We start from the raw sequence: 24,840 nt of genomic DNA, 5'->3' as shown, positions 1-24,840 counted from the left end.
AGACTAAAAAAACACCGTATGTCCATTGCTGAAATGCACTATGAAGGAACAACCAAAATTAAAATTGTTTTACAAATTTTTGTCACAAGGTTGAGTTTCCGGTGCTGCGATATATGTGGCACCTAAAGGTTAAGTTTCCAGTACCTACACTGCACAGAAATGCACGATTCAAGTGTTAACATATGATTGTTTGAAAAGTAACATGTTTTTCAAAACGTGTAAATAGCTGTATAGTTTGTGTTGTTATCGTCTCAGCTTAGTACTAGCATGTTAGAACTAACCCACGGTAGTGATTGCAAAATTTATTGCAATATAGGATAACACTGCATGGGGTAGTTCATACAAAGCACCATCATTGTTCTGTCAGTTCTGCAGAACACTTATGGGACGTATTACAACATGTACAATGACGTATTTTAATTACTCCCTCCCATATGCCCAGCCACTCCCGCTAGGAAATCGGCATCAATGAAAATGTGACTATTCACAGCCATCACGTTCTACACGATTGAGCATGCCCTATTGTGTACGGGCAATGATTGTATATTCCTTGTGTAGATAGCTATTTGATCTGCACGCCCACTAGGGAACCTTCCTATCCTTCAAAAAATCCGTATGCGAATTAGTGATGCTGACGTTACCAGCTCTCAATTCATCATCTCGAAAATAAAGTTGTTGTTGTCACTGACGTCACCCGGCGATGTGGAGATCCCGCCGCGCTGCGTTTGCGAGTTTATAGTAGGAAATGATTTTCCTACTGTGATAAATGCCAGGCGGACCAGATTACACCACGCTAAGAGAAGTGGTCTGTGTAATTTCAAGCTCACCGGCGTCTCGCGTACCATGAAATACAAGTGGGTGGTGTCTCTAAAAGGCAGCCCAGAGCACAGCAACAAACTTGCCTGGGATCATTGATCTCTGTAATTTACTATGTACCCTCATGAGAAATGGGCGAAGGATTCATGGGTCCATCTCAACAAGTCGAGTGTCTAGCTGCAAGGTCATGCAGGCTACTTCTAAGAATAAATAAGGGCACCTACAGCCATTTGGGGAGAGTACTCTGCGGTTCCTCCCTGGAATAAGAAACAAGAGTGAAGATCGTAATAGAATTGGTGTTATATTGCTCCACACGGGATTTCCTTTTTCATGGGATTCTACAATGTTGAACTCACGCTGGCTTCTCAGCTTGAGCGGCGTCCCCTTCTGCCTTTGGCTTGCCCTCACCTTCTGATGTCCCCGATATTCCTGACGTGCCCGATGCACCTGTCCCAAACCTGGTAATTATAAGCCAAATTAATATAGGGTTTCAGTAGCTTGTACGGATAGAAATAGCATGTGCACACAGTGAATACACGAAATGTGGTTTTGCGTTTACCGGTGTGCAGTGTGAAGACGCTATTCCCATGCGTACGCAGGACGAGTGCGTAGTCATTGCGAAAGGATTGTGCTCAATCGACAAAGGCGAAATGGTGCTCGCAAGCTGGTGCATGACTGTGAACTAAACCCGAGACAAGTTTCAGACAAATTTGTCCGTGCTTCTTGTCTAGGGTTTATCTCGCAGATCGCGATTAAGTTCGAAAACTTTCGATGTGGATTGCTATGAACGAATCCTACGAGTCAGCACATTCACTTAGCGAGCTGCGTGCACGACAGCTAAAACTTTATATAAAGAGAACAAGAAACGGGAACCGTAGGTAAGTACACCCATCACAACTGAGGATTCTCTATAGAACAACAGGACGAATGCAGTACCGGTATGAACATGAATTGTACTGATGGTCTTGAACCCGAACCGAACGATGCCTTCCCCAGGTTACCCTGCACAAGCTCTAGGAATGACCGTCCTAACGCAAGATTGACACTCGTCCGCTCACTTCGGAGACGCTTTCCCTAGTGAGCAAATGCTGCTGCTACTGAATGTATCTATTTAACATGCATCTTCGCGTAAACAGCTAGGCAAAAAAATAATTCACCACCCCTAATCACCAAAACGGGCGTCTTTGATTGTTTATGAATAAGTGAATGTGGCACTTAGATAAGTTTTCTTGGGCAACCTGTGCATGTGAGACAGGGCGGTAACTAGTTCATGCTATTGACATCTATAGCGACCGCGGTGAGACCACCTCCGTACATACTCAGAATCGGACTCCACTTCTGAGCCATCCAGAGTATAGTTTTCCATCCGTAAGAAGTACTTGGACAAATTATGCGCCAAAATTCCCAGCGCTAGAAACATCCACAGGCAGCAACCTAAGGCTGTCCAGAAGGCATTCTGTAAGAAAACAGACGTTCCCTGCATTACATTCACTCTTTCACTCTTTTGTACTAGTATATCAGAAATGGTGCATCGTTCTACGGCAATTTGACTCAGTCTTTCAGAGAGGTTCATAGTACAGCGGATGAACTGTAACCTCCGACATCCTAGTAGCATAGGCATAAACAGAACAAATTAGGCGGATGTCAGGCACACAACTTGTGGAACAGTGGTAGGGCCAGTTCTGAAATCACTATATTTCTGCTGGATAGCGCCTTTTAGGACATAACATTAAGAACGCTAGCTACTTATCTTAGGTTTCTCGGCGACCATTGGTTATTGTGGGCGACAGCCGAAAAAAACTTTAAGACCCAGCTCACGAGCCCATCTCTTGTCACCGTTACAACAGTAAAAAGAATGATGAATGATTGATCACATTCTGTCACGTGCACATGTGAACTTATCTCTCAAGCAGACAATTACGATGATATTGATGTTGTCATCTACCATAATTGGAGAGCAGGATTCTGGTAAGTCATAACGCGCTTCTCCTGGGTCTAGTGCGCTGCACGTCAAACCTTTTTTTTTTTAAATCAAAAACAGCCGTCTTCTCGATGAGGTCATTGAATTCACAAGTTTCTCTATTTTTGTTCTTGCAAATGAATAGAACTGAAAGGAACCCGACGATTTGGGATAATTAGGGCTGGTATGCTGGAACACAGGTGGCATCCAATACCGCGGCATCCAATCCAGCGGCATCCAATACCGTGTCAGGACGCAGCGTCCCAACTTTAGCGTACCACAATTAAGCGTGTCCGACTGTGAAGTAAGCGCTCTCAAAGGCTTCCTTGCAGCAAAAAACGAAACTGCTGTGAATATACGTCGACAGTTAATCAAGAATACTCTATGATCGTTCAAATTGTTTGGAGATGGTGTGCATAGTTTTAGTGGTCGTGCAAACCCACAATGAACAGCCCAGAGGGATACCAGCTAAGCCAATGGGAGACAATATTGTCTCTTCAGTTAACGGAATTGTTGACGAAGATTGGGGGGTCACAATTAATGAAATTCTTATGCGTGTGCCTTCCAGCACGGATGTCGAGTGCTCAAAGATCTGAGCAATTTTGTCTCGACAGCTGGATCATTCCAGGCCAAATCACCCAAAGGTCGTGCTCGACCCCCGTCAGTTTTGCCTCCAAAAATTATCATGGACTCCGTATTGCAACTAAAGTATTTTCCCGAGTGTTACTGGACTATGTTGAACCGCTACAAAAAAAAAGTTACCTAGTGAGCAGGGTTTTACGTCTAGGTGGACTTTAGTGACGTAGAATGAAAGAGTGTGGCCCTAACATTCTGCCACTATCAAATTCGTCCCTCGTGTTTCATTTTCGGGCAGCTAAACTGGGCTGCATTTTGGTGCCATTTCTTACAACCTTGCGCCTTGCTAAGGGCACTTTTCCCACAAGCTGGAAGGAACAAAAAAATCCAGCGTGTTCTGGAGCTTCCATACATCAAAATCACATGTTTTCAAAGCCGACCACATAATACTTTTTGCCACATTTAATCCCATATGTCGTACGTTTGGTAAAGTTGGCCGTTTTCAACGCCATTTTTGAATACGAAGCGGTCGGGCGAGAAAAATCCAAATGGGTGGAGATGACAGATCAATGTCTATGCCAACGCATATCAAAAGTTAAGAATGTACTTTTTAATAAGGGCGAGGAAATATTTTTTTTAATGTCCCACCCACTCTACACATACTAGGCTACGCTGGGGCGCCAGACTTGATTCGGCGAATAACGTTTTTTCGTGTGGTGAAGTTTTCTTATCTGTTATGGGGGACCAGAACATACATTATATACAGCTAAATCACATCTATGCTACTACCGCGTACTAGCCCGAGACGTTCATGTGGTGCTTGCTAATCTATCCACACCGAACAGTTGGCTGGCTGCTGATGCTCACGCAAGCAGGCTGGAACGATAAAAGCAGTTTATTTGCAGTTCATACAGTCTACATATTTTATTTTCGCGATTGTAACAGTTTGAAGTAAGAACACAAAGATACCTACATAAATGAATGCACAACAGTTTCATTATTATTCAGTATTTTCTTTTCAAACACTAAAAAGAAAACACGACCATTGGTAGGGTATCTCATTAAAAGTGACCACTACAATTTCCTGTGTACGGCGAAAAGATAGGTCTTCTGCTCCGAATGAAGTTTTAGTGCGTGCCACGCACTTTCATACCGCTGTCCTTCATTTTGCACGCGCGCCTTTCTGACAGGTTAGTCGTGAGCATTTGTCACATTATTCACTGGCACGTTGTGCGCGTTTTGCCTTCACTTAGTTAAATACACGCTGTAAGCTCTAGAACACCATAGTGATGGAAAACAAAGGTGTTGACGAGAATTCACAAGTGCCTCCTGACGTTCCTACTTCGGCCATTGTTCAACACGACGATTTCAGCAAGAAACTTGAAGCAATAACAACCTTTTTGGTAACCCAGCATGCATCACATGTGAGAAAGACGATCGTAAACTAAATCAGCTGAGCCGCGGATGAGCTCTCCTAAGCCGATTTCAAGTTCATGTGTTAAAGGTTGCGTAGATACGCAAGCGCGTTTTTTGACGCTACAATGCAGCAAGAGCCATCCGCTCACAACATGCCCTGCGTTGCTATTAATCATAAGAAACGCGCATTTGAAAGGACAGCATGGTTTGCTCATAATATCCCTTGTGAGTGTGAAAGCATCGCTGTCGTTTCTCATGAATACCACTTTAAAACTCCGCGAATGAAAGACTCTGAGAAACCCCTACTAACAAGACTTACTAATGCACTGATAACAATAAAAACTACATAGTTTATTAACAAAAGGGCTGGGAAAAAGGGGGACATGCTCATATCCGGCTGCAGGACGCGGCTTGTGAAACCTGGGCACGCGAGACAATTGATGTTCTGAGGCTGGAACACATAGAAAGGACAAACACATACAAAGCCTCAAGTGCCTAAGACATTAATGATGGAAGATGGAAGTCACTGAAAAGGTTAGCCAGCTGTAGGGATCTGTTCCAGCCTCAGAACACCAATTGTCTCATGTTCAACAGATGCCGCTTGCGTCGATCCCGTCGTATGAAAATATGTATGAGAACGTGGTATGAGTAAGAAACATGTAAGAGTGAAAGGAGGATGAGTGAGAGAGTGGTTGGTTTGTTCCTTCAGATGACGCGCCTTTGAAAGTCGCGGTGGAGGTGTGTTAGCTTAGCTCAAGTGGTAGAACCCTGGACCGGTAACCCAGAAGATGTGGGTTCGAGTCCTACAGCTGGCTAACTTTTTGAGTGACTTTCATCTTTCATCTGGGGACGCGATCTGTTTGCGCGCCTCACAGGGAGCCGTCTCGCGCGGCCCTAGCATAACCATGTGGGACATAAAAAAGTACATTCTTAATTTTTTTATATGCGTTAGTATCTGTCATCTCCACCCATTTGGATTTTTCTCGGCCGACCGCTTCATTTTCAAAAATGGCGTTGGAAATGGCCACCTTTGCCAAAAGTACGACATTTGAGATTAAATGTCGCAAAAAGTATTATGTGCTTGGTCTTCAAAACCTGCGATTTTGAAGAATGGAAGGTCCAGAATACGCTGAATTTTTCGGCCCTTCCAGCTTGTGCGAAAAGTGCCCGTAGCAAGGCGCAAAGTTGTAAGAAAAAGCGTCAAATAGCAGCTTTCTTACGCTGGCCGAAACTGGAACACGAGTGAAGAACTTGATATTGACAGAATGTTAAGGCCACGCTCTTTCATTCTATGTCAGTAACGTCCGCCTAGCCGCAACACCCTGCTCAGCAGGTCACTTTTTTCGCAGCATGGTTTTCGCGATTCAACTTTGACCCGGCCTAAATCGACAGCAGTTCAACATAGTGCCGTGGGACACGGGAAACACCTTTATTTGCAATAATGAGTTCATGATAATTTTTTGAAGCAAAACTGAGGGGGTCGAGCACGACCTTTGGGTGATTTGGCCTAGAATGACCCAGCTTCATTAGCGGAATGACCGCACGAGGTGATTGTACGTCTGCTCAGTGACGTTCACAAAGCGCTACGAATGAGAACTTAGTTCAAATTTCATTTGACTTCATCAAGTGAAAAAAAAAAGGTCTGATGTACTAGTAGTCGCTATGAAACGTGGTTGCATTTGTCGACTTCCGAGACAAATCGTCGTAACATGGACACAGGAATGAAGTCAAAGTCGGAGCGCGCGCCTAAGAAAGTTATCGTTGCGCTTCCTGCAGGAACAGTTATGACGACCAAGTTCTGGAAGTGGCATGCTCAGCTACTCGGGACTTCCTACCTTGCGTAACCACAATGAATGCAGAAATGTACTGTGAGATCCCCGGAAAGCTTCTGACCGCAGTCAGGCGAAAAGGTCCGAGACTCTTGGTTCGAACAGCTGTTCCCCATAATGTAAAAGCCTGAGTCTGGCCACACAGAGGGACGACACACAACAGTTAATCCACCAGCTAACCTGCATCTACGCAATTTTGTCGATCAGCTGTCCTGTTACACGAAAACGTCCATACGCATTCGTCTCAGAAGACCCAGGACTTCCTTGAGAAATTCAAATATGACTTTTTTTTCTTCGTTCTGGCCGTCCTCTCTATATCTTACTCCAACAGCTTGTTACTAGTGATATGTCACGAAATTTTGGCGAACCAGTGCTTCTCATTTGACCCCGCTTATTCATCAGCTTCACGAACTTCCGAATTTAGGTAGATTGTGAAGAGGCTTGTGAGCAGACTTGAGGCAGAGATTTACGACGTAGTTTATTACATGTTCGTACAAAAGCGTCCACTTTCCGGAACTTCCGCACTCGGCGACCGCTCGGGAAATACAAACGTAGACACACACAAAGAGTCCAGGCGCGTTATCAGTCACCTGTATGGTGAACGTGGGGGTGCTGTAGGTTAATAGCCATTTCAAATCCTACCCCTCTCTAGACGAAACATTGCTGTGGAGACAGGATACAAAACTTAACTGTCGTCCGTAACCACATGGTCCATTAGATGTCGAGGAGGTCGGCGTTCTCATTGAGGGCGCTGTAACGCAGCCACGGCTGAACTGGGGTCGTTCGGTGATACTTCCTGTTGTGCTTCCTGTTGTGTTTATTATGTTGTTGCAGAGGGGCGTCGAGGTACCTCCTCATTCGCTGCGCTGATAGAAGGTGGTCCTGCTGAGACTGGGGTGCTAATTGTGTTAGCAACATCCGCCAAGTATGGTGCCACGTATTGAACACAAAAGGCTTCAACTCTGAGACGTGAACTACTCGTTAATCACGCTGTGAATGCGGGCGCGTACCTGTTATCTTCTGTACGGCAAAGGTCAGAGGTGTCTTTTTTTTTTCGGGGTCTGATGCGGCCTTTGAATTTGGGTGCTAACTTATCTGCTCCATTAAGAAATGGTTCTTGACACCATGGCCAGACCACTTGACCAACCTCAAACCTGTGGCTACGATATATTCTGTCGTAACGTCGCTTCCCGGTTACCTGAGAGTTCTTAGTGTTGTGGGTGCGAAAACTGGGAGCTTGCGTTGCATGATGTGTTTATAGCCAATGCAACTTCATCGAGTTTCTTTGGCCACTCATCCGGTTGAGCTCCACATACGTTCCGTAGTGCCGTAACAAGTGTGCCGTTACTGCGCTCAATTCAGCCATTGCTGGCAGCACGGTTCGCAAGAGAGTAGTGCACTTCCACGCCACGTAGGTGCAACAACAACAACAATTTGATTGCGAGATGATGAATGGGGAGTTTCATCGCCAGGGTTGATGCTCTACCCCATTGCTGGTGGTGAAGCGGCGAATGAGATAATGGGCCTCGTCACAATAAGGATCGAAGTCTCATTGTATCCAGAATGGTGAAGGGAGCTTATAGGGCAGAGCGTTGGTTGGCTGGTTGAGGCCACGGACCAAGTAATTTGGTGAGAGAGGGGGCGAGAGTCCACCTCGTTAAGGGATCCGGAGTGTGCGATTCGAGAAGGTTGGTAGTGTGGGCAATGGAGAAGAATGTGCTCTAGATCTTCTACAACACCGTAGTGACTGCATTGGGGAGAATCAACTTGTCTCAAGCGGTGACACCACTGCGCTGTAAAAGCCACATCAAAGCGCATTCGATGAGCTAATGCAGCACCTTGATGGGAGGTATGTCGATGCATGCGGAAAGCGAGCGCTGGGTCAACTCTGCTCAGCATGGCGGGGGGTAGTATGTCGGCGGTCCGCTGGTGACGAAGTCACGAGGCGTCGAAGTATGGACCGCCGATCTCCTCTCAGCAGTGCGCATCACCAGCACATCCCATCATAACCCATCATTCAACATAAAAGATCACAGCTCATCACATCATTACCCATCATTCAACATCACAACCCATCACATCATAGCCCATCATTCAACGTCACACGCACGGGGACCGTGCGTCCCGGCTCCTGGGCAGATCTCATCTTTTGGGTGGCGGTCCTTTACAGTGACGTTCGTAAATTAAACAGGTGTGGTGTTCTTTGTGGTGTCGCCATGGTTGGCGGGGCGCCCGCCCACCGCCTGGAGCGAGCCTTGGCGGTGCGGAGTGGCGACAGGGCTTTTAGCGTGAATGCAAATACCAGGTGCGTAGGGTGAGGATTTGCGAGTGGCGTGGTCGGTGGCGGCTTGTATGCCGCTTCCCTCCCAGCTTGCAGGCTGTTACGCAACGCGCCGATCGAGTGCTGATATCGTTACACCCGAGAAGGCATAGCAGGTCTTGGCCTTGGCCTCCTGTGGCTTTATGATATCAACTTTTTTGGCGCTATTTCATACAGCAGGCATATTTCCGTCTTCTGCTGCGTATGTGGAAGGTGGTGGTTGTGTGTGCTGGTGGTTGTAGCGCTAGAAAAACAGCGCGATATTTTCCTCCTCGCATTGCTCCAAACTGATAAAAATTAGCGCTTGCCGGAGTTGGGCTCGAGTCAACTTTTTCAGTATTGAATAAGTATATAAATACCCGTCCCATTTTGCCATGTACTGCTCGCGACACGGTTGTCTGGAATTAGCGCCCCGCTGTTTATCCCATCCTAAATATCCACGTGTTGTAAGACCATTCGTTTTGAGAAGTAAACACGTGCACCATATAGTCTACCTTTAAATACAATAATGACACACCTTTGGGAGGGCCACCAAGGAATCGCGGGCTGCGGACCCGCTGATCGCCGATTCCAGACAACGGTGTCGCGAGCAGTATTCACTCATTCGCCCAGACACAAGGAACGTTTCTCTGCTAACAGTAACAACAAAGAAAAGGAACCAGTGCCAGGAGACTGATTTTCATAACCGATTTTTAAGCCAGAACGCTCTGCTTGCTTCTTTATCCTGTAGAGTCAACCTACACAACGGACCTCCTCTAAAGCGATGCCAACCAAATAGCACGAGAGTGCCAAGGCCAATCCTCATTTTCTGTACCATACGGATGCCATCCAAGTGTGACGACACAGAGTTCCCAACTCCAAATACAACGCGGAACAGCAAGCGCTTCCCCTACCACACCTCATATACCCGATATAACAGCCCGCCGCCCATTAATACTGGAGCCATCCCCACAACATCAAACCTGCTCTGAGGCGACGCAAAACTAATAGCGCGAGCGTGCTAAGGTTAGCCAACTTCCCCTCCTCCTTGTCATTCATCCAAGTGCAGCTCCGGCCAAACGACCGAGACCCCGAGTTCAAAGCCTGAACACAACACTGAACTGCAAACACCCCTTTCCCTCCCATACACCAGAAGCAAGGTCACGCATACAACTAAAGCCTTCCCGACACTACTGGTAAGCTCATATAATCACAGGACACGGGGACAGGTACTCTAAAAATGGGGTACCATATTCATGTCCAGTCAATGCATACTCCTATGGGCAGTTGTATGCACACCCTGCAACCCCAACGACTAATGTCAACCCCACACCCTAAAACGCCGATTTCAACTTGACAAACCCATCGCAGGGTCTTCAAATTCAACATCTCATCTTCACACATAAGTCAACATGAAACTCCGCACCAAATTATTGCCCGTCAATCAACATTAACGTCCATCATCACATCATTGCTCATAATTAAATATAAAATTCAGGTTCACATCACATCATTACCCGTCATTCAACATCAAACAACAACATCCCATCACATCATTTCCCATCCTTCAACATCAAACTCAACGTCACATCAGATCACTGCCCATCATTCAACATTAAACTCAACATCACATATCATCACTGCTCATCATTCAACATCACTCAACATCACATAACATCATGGCCCGTCACTCAATGTAAAATTCTGAGTGATGTGATGGTGAATGATATCGGTGATTGCCATCATGAGTGAATTCGCCGACCTATGCAGAAGAAACACCGGTAGAAATAAATAAAATAAGAGTACTTGTTGAGGGCAGAAACGAATAATCGAGACACATACTCACCTCTATATTTTTCGATTTCAACAACCTTTTCCTTAATGTGCTGACTTGCTCACGCAGTCCCGTAACTTGGTCGATCTACTCCATTAACAAAAGCGGCCAGCTTCCGCAACTTCCATACACCGCGACGGCCCGGGAAAAACGAATAGAGAGGCACACAAATTGTCCAGGCGTGCTATCGGTCGCCTAGGTAATGAGCGTGGGGGCGCTGTAGGTGAATAGCTATCTCACAACATATTCGCCAAGGTTCGTAGAGGTTCCCGACTCAACTTTCTAATGAAAGTCTAAATATAGCGTTATTGATATTGCTGTTATGACAGACAAAACTGAGTTCGAAACCGAATACCAAGAATGTACAACACACACAGGTAAAACTAAGATGCTTGTTCGTGCAAAGCCGTCATTGCATCCCACCGTGACATGACGCTAGGTGGTGGCCATAGCTTCCAGGTTTTCCATCTGGCCAACAAAGCTGGAATCTGCGCGCTTTGGCTTATTAATCTCTGGGTGTCATATTACAGGCCAGTACGTCGCAGTTTTTCCTGTCATAAAACATGTACGTGTTTCCGAATTCGTGAGAGATATTAGCGTAGTGCAGTCGAACCTCGGAGAACTCTCTTTAATTTCCCGAAGGAAAGCTCAAATTTGGCGAACTTTAACGAATTCGAAACTCGAGAAGTTTGCTACAGCATTAGTTGTCACATCTTTCATTGCCTCAGAGCGCATCTCGGCGGTCACCAATTCGCGAGTAATGATGAGGTGAGACGCGAAGTGAAGATTTTGCTGCGTAAACAGGAACCATCGTGTGCAGAGAAAGCGTAAAGAAATTGGTAGCACGGAAAGAAAGTCATTAGCAAAAGAAAGGTGACTACGGCCAAAGTGACATAGAAGCAGGGTGTCGGAGCGAACAGAAAACCAGAACCGAAAACCGAAAAAAAATGCTATTTTGGTGCGAACCGGAATGGAATCGAAAACTTATCCGTTTTTTTTTTTTTCGCTCAGGAGGGAAACCGAAAATTTTCTTCATCGGTTTTCCGTCCAAGAAACAACTTCGCCGGTTTGGACGACGAATAGGGGAGTGAAACTGACGTCCTGTGTTCTGGAGTCATGTCATGGATACTTCACGAGTGTTACGGTTACCGTGGAATGTATGTCGGTATACTATGACCCTTAGGCTCCCTTTGTAACAGTTTATCGTTCGTGCACATAGACTTAGAGGTGCATGTGACCGGTTGTGACTCTCTACCAATGTGTCGTAGTGTTCGTTTCAATTTCATCCGCGCAAAGTCTCCTCAACTAAACAGCCACCCAAGGGGGCTGCGTAACGGCTTCTATCGGTAATATCACGCAACGCGTCCTTTGTTTGAGAGCAGCGAAGTTGAATACGTTTACGTATCCGCAAGGGCCAGCGCGCGCGAAGTGGCGCGTCTTTTCCAGACAGGACACGAAGAAAAGAAAACGGAGCCGTCGAGCGCGTTTGTGAGAGAAGGTGTTCCTCGATTCGTGTCGTACTCGTGCGGTGGTACTTGCTGGCTAGGAACGAGCAAGATATTCGGATAGGACGCGATCGCACCAATCCAGCAGGAGAGTACGTTACGTATGACATCACGGCAAACAAGTCCGTCTCTATCATGCGCTTCAAGGAACGAGAAAGCCTATTTGAACAAACAGTCACCTACAGGAACCAGGAGCTACCAATTTCGCAGCTGCCTATGAATATTAAGTACCATGTATGCGGAATAAACAAGCACCTCGTGTTTGAACAAATTCCAGTTCTCTTGCACTGATCGTTCTGATATGGACAAAATATCCCATCGGGAAAAAAGCCAAACATCATGCTTTTCGCAGCCCTCAGATCATATAGCGCTAGATGAAGTTTTACGCACCTTCGTGCCGTCCGATGAAAGCAGGTTGTTCAGAGGGAATACCACCTCCGGCGGCCCCATGTATTTTCCACGGGACAAACTTTGCAGTCTCTTTCGGTGAATAATGAACCGATTTTCACGAGACTGGTCTTGTTGCATAGCGTTCGAAAATGCGCTTTCTACCTTCAGGAAAAGTTATTGGTTTTCTCAAGCCATTTTTCTAAACACATTACTGAAGTACAAAAAAATACAAAAATTGGATACTCAAGCTTTGACAAGCTCTTCTAAAAAAAAAGCTAGAGACTTATGCAGAAATTTTCCTGGAGTGGCAAAGCAAAAATATTTCTAGAACATTTTAACACCAGGATCATCCGCATCCGATTATCTGTTCTTCCTGTATATGATAAGACATGAAGGCAGGTAACGCGCTGCTTGACTGATGTATTTTGCGCCTCGCTGTGGCGCCACATCGCGAGCAAAATGGGTAAAAATAATCCCTCCGCCACACAGCATCGTAAATCCAACCCCCTATCCTTGATTCCCTTTCCTGACAGGTTCCGTTCCCACTGTTGAAGTCATTGAAACAGCTCTTTTTGGGAGGTTAGGTAAGGGAACGAGAAAAGCGTCTGCTGTTTGGGATAGTTGGAGATAGTGTGTGTGTGTGTGTGTCGCAATCTCCCAGTCTGCTCCGTGCCTTGGGTTTTTCCGACCTGATCGGTATGAAAATGCACTTCCGGCAGGCCATCCTGCGGCTATGTCGTATCATCCTTGTTTGTTTTTTGTGCACAGTGGCCGCTGATGTTTCGGTGGAGGGACCATGGAACCTACGTTTATATGGGGCTGTCTTTATACGAGATTTTAACTGCACTGAATTTGAAAATCGGCACTGTGTTTTTGTATACGAATCCGGTATATATATATACAGGGTGTCCACGCTAAGTGTGAACAGATTTTTAAAAAATATATCAATCACTTTTTCGAGATGAAATCAATTGCAATATAGCATATGCTGAAGGGCACTCCCAAGGGGGGCATTAGCAGACTCCTAAGGCAATGTCTTAATTAACTTTCGATAATTAACTTTTTAATTATAAAAGCTACGAAGTTGCTCCAATGAGAACACCTGATCTCTTCGGTCACCAGATACCAAGGCCGTTTTCAGAACAAAAATCCGTTCGATAGATCGTCCGGAAAAAATTCGTGAAGGAACGCCATTTTTTCCTTTATTTTATTCATTGCGCATCTCTAGAGACGCGTCTTTCCTTCGCCCCCAATACGAGAGGATGAAAGAGCACACTATCGCCTCTTGCGTCCTGGAAAAAGGTTAAAAGAAAACAGAAAATGCAGCCCAAGATAAGGGCAGTCGCGATAGAGTCACCCGATAGATTTGTGTTTTTGTTTTGTTTCCGCAAGTTAAAGTCAAGTTAAAGTCAAGGCGGCCACTGTGCTCTTTCTCTCTCTCACACTGGGGGTAAAGGAAAGCCGCTTCTTTGAAGATGAGCAATAAACCAAATAAAGAAAAAAATGGCGTTCCTTCACGAATTTTTTGCGGACGACCTACCGAACGGATTTTTGTTCTCAAAACGGTTTTGGTATCTGGTGACCGAAGAGATCAGATGTTCTCATTGGAGAAAACTTCGTAGCTTTTATAATTAAAAAGTTAATTATTGAAAGTTAACTAAGGCATTGCCTTAGGAGTCTGTTAATGCCCCCCTAGGGAGTGCCCTTCAGCATATGCTATATTGCAATTGATTTCATCTCGGAAAAAGTGATTGATATATTTAAAAAAAATCTGTTTACACTTAGCGTGGACACCCTGTATATATAGACCCGTATATTTTTGTACTCTGTCGATAGATAGTTTAGTCAGAATTAATTACCATCTATCACTCTCGCCACCTCTGGGTTATGTTACTGCGGGGGAGCGGTCAATTGTTCAGCGGACATTTGTTTACCCCGTCCTATTTTACCATGAGCCCACCCTGAGAGTTTCATAATAATAATCATTTCCACTGTGTAAAGCAGTGAATAATATAGCGTTTTGAATCATTTATTTTAATTTTTGAACTTTTGAGAAGCGAATGCATCACCCGACAACTGCTAAAAAGCCAGCTTCAGTCTTACTGTTGTGAGGGGGATAGGTTTATTAAGAAAAGGAAAGGTCAGCCAGACGGAGGCCCGCTGGCTATTCAAAAAAAAGAGAGAAAGGGGAAGAAAAGAAAAAGAACGAAACTCGGGGCATCAAGTTTTTAGGAAACGACCACAGGGCTTATTATTTTAGTCCACCATTATCACAGCCAGTCATCGCCCCAGCCACAAGAGCCACAAGAGCATGTTCTCCTGTAACAAACATTTTATACTGTGCCACCAAACACGACACATAACTTGCCAAAACAACAGGCACGTAAGAAACTTTGAGCATTTGTCCGCCTCGAGCTTCCGGGCAGTGAGCAAATGTCCTGGATCCGTTATTGAGACCTCTCCTCCATTTTTGTTTGGTCGGAAACCGATTTGACTGACGAGTAAAGTAGACATCACATGGAAACAATACCGCAGTAATTTACTCTATCGGCCACCCTACATTGGATTATAGCAGTGGTCACTGTTATGACACTTCAATTGAATAGGCAATGGACTGTCAAATAGCAAAGAGAGACCAACATTTTCTTGTGACGCAGTTGGGTGTGACTCAGCGCTACAGTAATAATAAGGTACGACTAATGGGGTAACTAATATAGGAAGAGAAGCTATCTATCAACCTTGCGCTACACCACACTACCTCAAGCGTGCATTCAGGGAAATAAGGTTCCGGAAAAAGTTGTCCATGGTTGCGTGGGCGGAAATCATGGTCCCGCGGGGTTCCGTGTACAGAAAAACACAGGAGATCAGTTGTGAAGAGCTGAGGAAACGGATCATACTGGTCATGCTTATCATTCGCCTCATTATTTGTTGAAATTGAGGGACATTTTTCTATTAACACTGATGTTAATGAAGAGTAAAAGCTGCATGCCAGTGAACGAAGAATATAAAGGCATCGTCATCAATTATATTAGACCACCTTGCTATGGGTTAGCATTCCACTCCTAGCGTGGAAAACCTCCCAACTTCATTGTCAGAATATATTCGTTGTTGTTTGTTGAAAGGGCACTGTTGTTTGTAATGTTTGTGTGTTCTTGTAGTGTATGAAGATTACAAATCCAGAAGTCAATTCAGAGAAAAATCAGTTTTAATGAACCCCAGACAAACATAAACCCGCAGCGTATGCAACGTTTTATCTAAGTTGCGACATAAGAAGGTAAAACGTGCCCAGCACACTTTATCATCACTTCTTCATGCGCTCCTGGACCATTATCATACACCCTAGTACTCTACATTGAGGAGAATGACGACCTTCAGCACGAAAACCGACGGACGACACGGAACGTCTAGGTAAATTGTAGCAAGATAAGATACGTTGATAAGGAAATTTAAAGATTACGTCCGTTTCATGCCGAATAATTATCTCGCATATGGTACATACCACGTGTATCGGTATAGGAGAAGATGGTCCAGAAAAAATGTTATTCAACTATTCTGGCGACCGTTTCATGCTCGACGCGTGAGCCATAAAATAATTTATGGTTTCTTCTAAATGTCTGTTTGCCACTGTTCACTCATCTCCAGAACAAATGAGATATGTCAAACCTTTTCATAGGAATAAGCACGGCGAACGAAACGTAACACTTGTACTTTGCGTGCTGGTGTCGAAAAACTCCGACATGGAAAGATTAGTAAAGATAAGATAACATCAACCCCAAAAGTCAGTAGATGCAGTCCACAAAGAGACAATGAAGAAGAATTCGCCTTGGTCGGACCTGCCTTCTTTAGCTCAGTTGACTTTGGCAACCCACACACCACAGGAGATCCCTGCACCTCAATAGTCAAGGAGGTCACACGTGTTTATGGAACTACACAATCCCGCGAAGGAGTAACTCGTAACAGGGGTATTGGTTAGAGCTTTCACCTTGCTGAGGCCCAGATGTTTGTGTGGCGCCATCTACATGCGACAAAGTCGTGAATCGGAGATGGCCCCTCGGCGATACCCCCCCCCCCTTAAGCCCAGCCCGGACACGGATAGTAGATAGTAGATTAAGTGACAGTTAATTGTAATTGGGAGAGGAAAAGCATGATTCTAGGGGAAGCTGGATGCGAGAAGCCATGTCTGTATTATCTGTTTCCAATGTCCCCGTGTGGGCTGAGTTTAGCAACCACCTTTCGTCTGGCTGACAAGGAAGGCGTGCAAAACCTCGGTCAGCGCTATGCTCTGGGCGCTCCGAAAATCATGACGTTCGGCTATTTTTGACGTGAAAACGTCTGTTACCTCGGTTTGGTAGCCAGGTCAAAATTTACGATGCTACGAAATTATGCCGAATTTCATGACGAGATAACTCGGTAAGTGGTAAACCAGTGGCGACCAACCGCCTAAATCAAGATAGCTTACACGTGTAAGGTTCTAGCTAACAACGTTCGCTAGGTAAAAACGCTTCAGAGGTTCTACCTGAACCTTAGAGGAACGGTATGAACCAAAGATGGGAAGTAAATAGACCTTTTCGAATTATTCCTTACATCTTTCCGAGCCACCATGCAAAGTATTTCGTTTACATTCGGCTCAGAGAATTCGTAATGCAATTTTCGACTGAAAGCCGCACTTCCAACAATCGTGGCGTCAGGAGCGTTCTCTTCCGGCATTTGGGGCGTCTGCTCGGCTCCTGTTCGCGGGATTGTGTGTTGTGCTGTATGTGTCGCTGTTTCTGGTTCCCGTACTTTCAATACGCATGGCATTCCAGCGTTTTATTAATAGCGACTGGTTGCCGCATAAGCGACGGTGTTGGTGAGCGATGAGGCATAGGTGTTGCTTAGTGCATCGTGAGAAGAAGGAAAACACAACGTGCGCGTCGTTTTTCGGGTTTACGGAGACCGAACCCCTAAACAACTTGCAGATAGCCAGTATTCACCGGGATAAAAGCTCTGTGCAGAACCAATGATTTTGAAGAGTCGTGCATTGTCTTCCACAGTTGGGACGTGGGGAACAACAGTGACGTCACGGAGAAACCAAATCTGGATTAACCATAGGATTTAATGCATTCTCTCTAAAACGGGAAAGCTTTCACCCTTTCTATTTTACGTGGATGATATACGTGTGGAGCACAATCGAGTGAAGTCGCAATCCGAATAACCTCCGGAGGTCCGGAGTGTCGCTTTAAACGATATTGGCTTCAACAAGAGTTACCAAACTTTTATAAAATTGCAAATTTGAAATATCAAAAATTTGCATTAATGTCGGCATATATGAAACTAAAATATGATCAGAATCGTAGGAAACATCAATCAGAAGAAAAGGAGGCTTTAGATGAACGCAACAAGCCCGCAAAATCCAGCAGCGAACGACCGAAAGAGCTATGGAAGCGCCGAATAAGTTTAGCTGGGGAGGCAACTTGGACTGCCGACCTACACAGCGAGCCCTTACCCTCTAATCATAAATGGTTAATGAATGGGATTATTAAAAGAATATATACAAGTATATCCTTCATTAAAATCCCGCCAACGAGGAAAGGAATCGGATATCGTGTGGGCTTCTTGTAAAACAGCAGGACTCGTACAGGACTAAGCCCGCCCCACTTTTGTTGCGATGGGATAGGTGACCAATATGTGTGGGAATTGTCATGAACTTGAGCAAATTCAGCACGCGCCTAACGTTGGGGGGGGGGGCGGTAAAAAGGCATTCTTTACCTGGCAAATTTTAGAGCTCAGTTTGTAAATAGATTACAGTCACATCAAGAGGTGACAAAACACTAGTAAAAGAAATGCCGCTGGCCGCATGATTCTAGGACGATGTGGCCTTAGTATTATTGTTACAATCCAGTAACACGTTTTCTGACACACCCTGTAGCATACAAGTTTCAAACAACCGTGTTCCAGTACGAGGGGTAGTCAAAGTTGTAACTATCACCGCGAAATGCTTTGTTTGTTGGTAGGGACATATCTGCAGTCTTGGTACACGTTGAAATCGCCGCGCCACAGTACCGCAGCACGCTGCTGAAGGAGCCAAAACGAAACGGCGCAGCCCATTGACAAAGTGGACTACCGTGCAGTTATTCGTTTTCTGCATTTGAAGGGAAACAATTATGCAACAATTCGTGCTGAGTTGGAGGAAGTGTATGGTAAAAATGCACCATCATATGACACCATAGTTAGGTGGGCAGACGCTTCCACAGTGGCCCAGTGTGGTCCTGAACTGGCAGGCCATCTCTCTGTGGAGAACCGGGAATCGCACCACAAGTAGAGGCCTTGGTGCTCGAAGACAAATGTATCACAATCGAGGCGATAGTGGAAATAGTGAAAATCAGTCATGGATCAGTTTTCAACATCTTGCACGACATTTTGAACATGGCAAATGTCGCCGCCCGCTGCGTTCCGAGATTGCTCACACAGATTCAAAAAGCCCCAGCTCATTCTGCACAGGGCAGCGTCACACATGCTGCGCCTTCGGCATATGAAGTTTTGCCTCCCCCCCTCCCCCTTATTCTCCTGACATGGCACACAGTGGCTTCGTCCTCTTTCCTCGAACGAAGAAACCACTGCGTGGCAGGCATATTCGGAATGACGAGCAGGTGATTTTCGAAGTGGAACGTCTCCTGAACAACCAAAATGCAGGTGTCTAAAGTCCAGGTGTCCGCCAAGTCCTCCATCGTTGGGTAAATTGGGTCGCATTGAAGGGTGAATATGTAGAGAAGGGCTAGCAGCGTGATCAAGGTTTATGGTCGCAGCTTGACTTTTTCTTTGTGATATTTAAACTTTATGACTTTCCCTCGTATCTTGCAGGTGAGTGGCATCGCCAACAAGCCCATAGGTTTACGCTACTCATGTTGAATAGTGAGACGTTTAATTAATACCAATTAAATAATTAAATTAAACTAAAAATAGAAGCCACGTGAAAGTTTGAATTCATTAAGATTTATTAAATGGTTATGTTGTTCAATTGTGGGGAGAATTGAGAAAAATGCTTTTGAAGATGCTAATTTTACCTGTCTCTACTCATGCTTGATTAGCTCTTTTCTTTCTTTCTTTTTCCATACTGTATACTGTGTCGCCACCTGGTTCATGTTCTAAAAAGGAAGAGGGACCTACCACGTTTCGAATGATGCCATTGCATATAACGCCGAATGCTTTCTCATACCCCTCGTAAGCTGCGAAGCAATAGGGATTCACCTGAAAATAATATACTCTTAGTTACTGTGTCCGCACCGACGTTCATTTGTACATTTATGTATAGTACATACCGCATATCTACTACAGACAGACAGACATATTAGCAGTCGAAGCACGGAGCGAACAGAAGAGAAGAATCTAGAACAACACTTCGCCTCGACACTGTGTAATAAGAAGGGGGTTCGAGAGGCTCACATGACAACGGTTACCTCACTGAGGTCATTCACGCCCCGTGCGTGGGAAAATTTGACGAAAAAAAAAAACAGTTGCAAGTAGCGAGGAAGTCTAGCGAGGAATTTGTGGTTGTGCTTTGTCCTCCGTGTTTTAACTAATGACCATGCATAAAGAACTGGACATAACAATAAGTGGTTCGTAAATGGATGGTTGGTTGTGCACTATGTGCACAACCAACCATGTGCACTGTGTGCACAACCATTCGTTCGTAAATTGATGGTAAACCATGTGCACTGTGTGCACAACCAGTGCACAGCCATGTGCACTATGTGGTTGTGCACTGTGCGGAAATACACTATGGCTTCCGGGTGAGGAAAAGATACAAATACTGGCTCAGTCGTATTCGGATTATTCTTCTCCCTCTTTTGTTGGCCTGGTTGGAGGCCCAGTGTGTTGCACGTATTGTACGCTATGTAACAATGGTATCACCTCAGTCGATGATGGGGCATGAAGACGATAATGCCATTTTCTGCCACACGTGCCACACGTCAGTTTGTAATCACATGAAATCCCATGATGTCGACTCCGCCCACTCACTAGTCAACTGAAATTTGTACCCGTTTAAACATGTCGCAAGTGCTTGTAATATTGTCAAATTTAACAACAATAGCTTTATTTTAATGCGAATAAGGTGTAATATGCCTTACTGACGTAGTCACGTAAAAGCTATTTGCCAACTGCATACTGCATAGTGCATTAAGTCCTGTTTGTTTTGCAACTGCAATTGTAATTTGTGTTTGACTTCGTCCCTCTCGGGGTCGCGGCTGGGGTGTTCACTCGCGTTGGATTAGGGGGTGGAATCTCACAAATTGGCACACAAATGTCATGCCGCACGCCAGAGAGCATGAAGTTTGCTATCGCACGATTTTCTTGTTGATTCCTTCCCTTTTTGTATTTTGCTCGAGCAATGGGGTAGAGTATCGCCCCTGGCGATGAAACACCTTATGCATGATCTCGCAATAAAGTTGTTGTTGTATTTTGCTCGGTTCAGCTTGTTGACCTCGGCGCTACGATTTCTCTCGCTATCGCTTTTGCTGTTCTTCGTTTTTAGTCCGGCCGTGTGTCCTTGCTGGCCATGCCACCATGAAAAAGCTCGATAGCTGCGAGGAAAGAACCTGCGCCAGTGGCAGAGGGCCTCCTCCGGCAGGTGGCATCTCCCTACACATTACTCTGCCACCAGCTCGGTAGCAGCACGCCAGCCGTCCATGGAAACCCCGCTCAGCCTAAGCGTGGCTGTACGGACATTTCAGGGCTACAGCGACGCCGAGTTCGTTGACTATTCTTATCGAACCTGGAGGCTTCCCAAACAGTCGTTGGAGCAATCGATGTAGTCATCTTGCGCTGGATAGATCGGATTAACTGCTTTGTGCTGTCTGTACCAACCGCCATTTTTCATCATCACTGAATTTAAGCCGCTGTTTCGGGAGGAATTTTTGCCCCTGTATAACGAAATGCCTACGCGGGAGGACTTTGCTGCCCAAACGCAACACGCGGAGGAGAGCATGTTAGCAGCCGGGAGTATATCTTTGCGATTCAAGAACTGTACCACAGACGCGAAAGACTTGCGAACGAAAGGGAGAAGTGCCCCGCGTCTTTCGCAATGTGACCCTCGTTTTAGTTCTTATTTAAAGGGACGGTCTCGTGCCCCCTGCCCTTTTCATAAAGTCTACCATTCGATTGCCCTTTGTTGAAAATGGGATACTGCTAATTTACCCGACAAAACATGCCACAGTTAATAAATAACCCAATTAAATTGATAAAGATTGCAGAGCATGCCGCGATCTGTGTTGGCAACAATAAGAACGGCCACGTCGCCCAGCGGGTAAGTCCGTGATAGGATACAGAAATCGTCTGCTTTTGCGCGCGCTAGTGCATCGGTGTGAGCAGACAACTTTCAGAAGTTACTGGGCACCGCGGCAACTCTCGTACATTTTCTTTCAGTTCTCAGGTGAAAAACGCGCATTCTAAGTAGTGGCAAGCATGGTGGTTCAGACAACTATGTTAATCCTCAGAGACAAGTTAAAAGTCGCAGAACAACCCCATCCACAATCACAAATCTGAAGCCGCTGGCCATCGGCGCGCGCGGTCGCATTACAGCTCCGACCAAAAATATATTACGCCCGCTTCCATTACACTCCCCGTGTACACTGATCATGCTTCGAAATGAAGTGTCGCTGACGACGTACATGGAGAAGGAGGACGTGTTTATTTAAAAACCGCATTAAATACTCGCGGAAAGAAAAGACGTGACTTAGCTTCCACGTATCCGATTGTGCGCCACATTATGGGAGACCCCACAGTCAATGATCGGACTACACTCTCCGCTCGCGGAGGTACATGCCTGAGTGTCCCCATTTCGAGAGCAAAGGGGATTACTCAACCCAAAGTGCTTCTGCAAGTTACAATTACCATGACAACGACGACGCACCCGCAGGCCGACGTCATACGTGACGTATGCATGAGAGAAGCGCAGCTTTCGTCGTCTGCTCTTACGGCACGTTTCGACAAATTCCTCAAAAACGACTTGGTTATTCCGAATGAAACTTCGACGGTTGTATGTGTACAGTACTCGTGAAACTAGTTTTGGCTAAGTTTCGGAATCGCCCTTGCTGTACGAGACCGTCCCTTTAAGGGAAATTATTTTCCTGCGGCGAACTTGCTAGGGAAGCCCGTGTCAGATTTATGCGGCGAGTTGCAGTACCACCCACCACCTACGCAAGAGCAAACTCTGGAGCATAGTTGTGTATGTAACGCTCCGAGGCAGTCACAAGACGTGGAACTCAACCCCCGCGGAACTGTAGGAACACACGACGGTTCGTCCCCTGGACCTTTATATCGCGATATCGCGCCCTGGATCCCTTTTCATTTCAGTAAAGAAAGCGAGGGAAGCCTATGTAGAGGACGATGGTCTTCCTCTACATGAGCCCCGACCGGCGATGATGGTATGCCACGGAGAGGCGATGACTGTGGCCTGTCTCCATGGCCGCGCCGGTGGAACTGAGGCAGGTGCTCCAGGCGCGTGGCCATCTTCGTCGCTGTCCACCGGCCGCTACATCACTCCCCCCCTCAGACGCGGAGCGGCGCTTGCGCGTCGATACTAAGACGGGAGGAATGGCGACGGCACGTGGACGTGGGAAAGTGAGGCTTGAGAAGTGAGAAAGTACGGCTTGAGTTCGCGGCAGCAGGCGCGGCAGGATAGCGGGCGTGGACATTTGTTGTAGAACGTTGTTGCGGACGGTCGATTTAGTGCGCTGTGCCGTCGTGCTGCTGCGCCAGTGATCAGCTTGCGTCGTGTCAAGTGGAAGCAGGCCGATGGGGGCAGCGTGAGACATTTCCGCGAGCGACCTCCGGAAAGCGTTGCCGAGCTGACGCATGTGCGGCGTCAGGGCGTAAGAACAGCGACGTACCGATACCGGTAGTGGAGCGTGTTGCTCATTGAACAGTCGCTGGTGATGCCGGGGTGTGCCATCGCGAAGTACGTGGAGGCCTGAAGAAGAGTGCGGGACCACGGCGTACCGCGACCGGTACGGGGCGTTGAAGCCGAAGAGTGCCGGGTCGGAAGAAGTGAGCGTAGCCTCCGATTACGAGCCCCGGCGGAGAGACGTGCTCGGTGACTCACGATAGGTGGGCCCTAGCGCCATCGTCTGCTGTCTTGAGCAGGTGAGCGGATGTTGCTGCCCCATAATAGCCGTCGTTGTGAAATTTGGGATGGTACTGGGCCGAATTATGCCGAACATGGTGTTCGTTGTTCGGGTCACCAAATGTAGAGGACGATGGTCTTCCTCTACATGAGCCCCGACCGGCGATGATGGTATGCCACGGAGAGGCGATGACTGTGGCCTGTCTCCATGGCCGCGCCGGTGGAACTGAGGCAGGTGCTCCAGGCGCGTGGCCATCTTCGTCGCTGTCCACCGGCCGCTACACCTACTCCGGTAGCGCGTCTGCGAAGTCGGTGATGCACGCTATGCACCGCCGTCTCAACTTGCGATGGGAGAAGAGCTCTGGAACTCAACCCCGTTATTGTGGTTTCAGCCAATGCGGTTATTTCTGTTGTTATTGCTCGCGTCTAAAGCACCTAGATATGGGAAAGTATTGTCACATTCCTCTATGCACCCGCCTTCCTCCTAACTTCGCCTCGACCGCGCTGTGCGCGGCACCCTTTTCCCGCCTTGGCACGATCCCCTGTCGTAGGAATTGCAGAAATAGGTGAATTCCGCTTCCGTTCGCCTACATTTTACGCTGGAATAATAAAAATGAAATATGAGGAAAACGACGTGACACTCTTGGCTATGTAGCAAGTCTCCTTTACGACAAGTTTGGCATAGTTACTCTGATAGACAAGCTAAAACCGTTAAATGGATTAGGACACTTTCACAGTGTTCATTACATCATGGACGCATTGTACTGCGCGCCAGAATACTAGGCGAAACAAATCATCTACGCGTCGTACTGAGCGAGATACACGCCCTCGAACACACTTCCGAGCGAAGCGCAGACATCACAGAGCTCATAGCTGTGTCTATTCCCATTTACGGCCGCAAGAACGTGGCTTCTCGTGCGCTGCCTAACTGGCAGCGGTGAGTTTCCTTATTCGCGCTGCCATTTTCTCCGCTTGTATTACGTGCCTCGCTGCTTGGCTTCCTCACTGCTCGAAATGCAGGTTCACATCGGTGGAAAGAACGGTCTTTTACGTTAATTTCTGATGACCTGGAATGACCTGTCGCGACCCCTTTAAGGAAATGCTATAGGTGATT

The 24,840-nt window shown here is 46.3% G+C and overlaps 1 protein-coding gene across 1 annotated transcript in view; it reads right to left on the bottom strand.

Annotated features, from left to right (window-relative positions):
* LOC135383963 (uncharacterized) overlaps positions 1–24,840 on the bottom strand; it is a 298,299-nt gene that overhangs the window by 17,142 nt on the left and 256,317 nt on the right. Inside the window, exons 20-23 of the mRNA XM_064613239.1 lie at positions 19,772–19,852; positions 2,136–2,272; positions 1,173–1,274; positions 1,041–1,073 (exon numbers count right to left, since the gene is read on the bottom strand). Of these exons, the coding sequence (XP_064469309.1) occupies positions 1,041–1,073; positions 1,173–1,274; positions 2,136–2,272; positions 19,772–19,852 (353 nt within the window). The remainder of the gene's footprint in view (positions 1–1,040; positions 1,074–1,172; positions 1,275–2,135; positions 2,273–19,771; positions 19,853–24,840) is intronic.

The sequence above is a fragment of the Ornithodoros turicata genome, chromosome 1 (assembly GCF_037126465.1).
Source record: "Ornithodoros turicata isolate Travis chromosome 1, ASM3712646v1, whole genome shotgun sequence".
Taxonomy (NCBI): Eukaryota; Metazoa; Arthropoda; class Arachnida; order Ixodida; family Argasidae; genus Ornithodoros; species Ornithodoros turicata.
The sequence above is the reverse complement of the archived record's forward strand: the minus strand, read 5'-3'. Positions and strand labels throughout refer to the sequence as shown.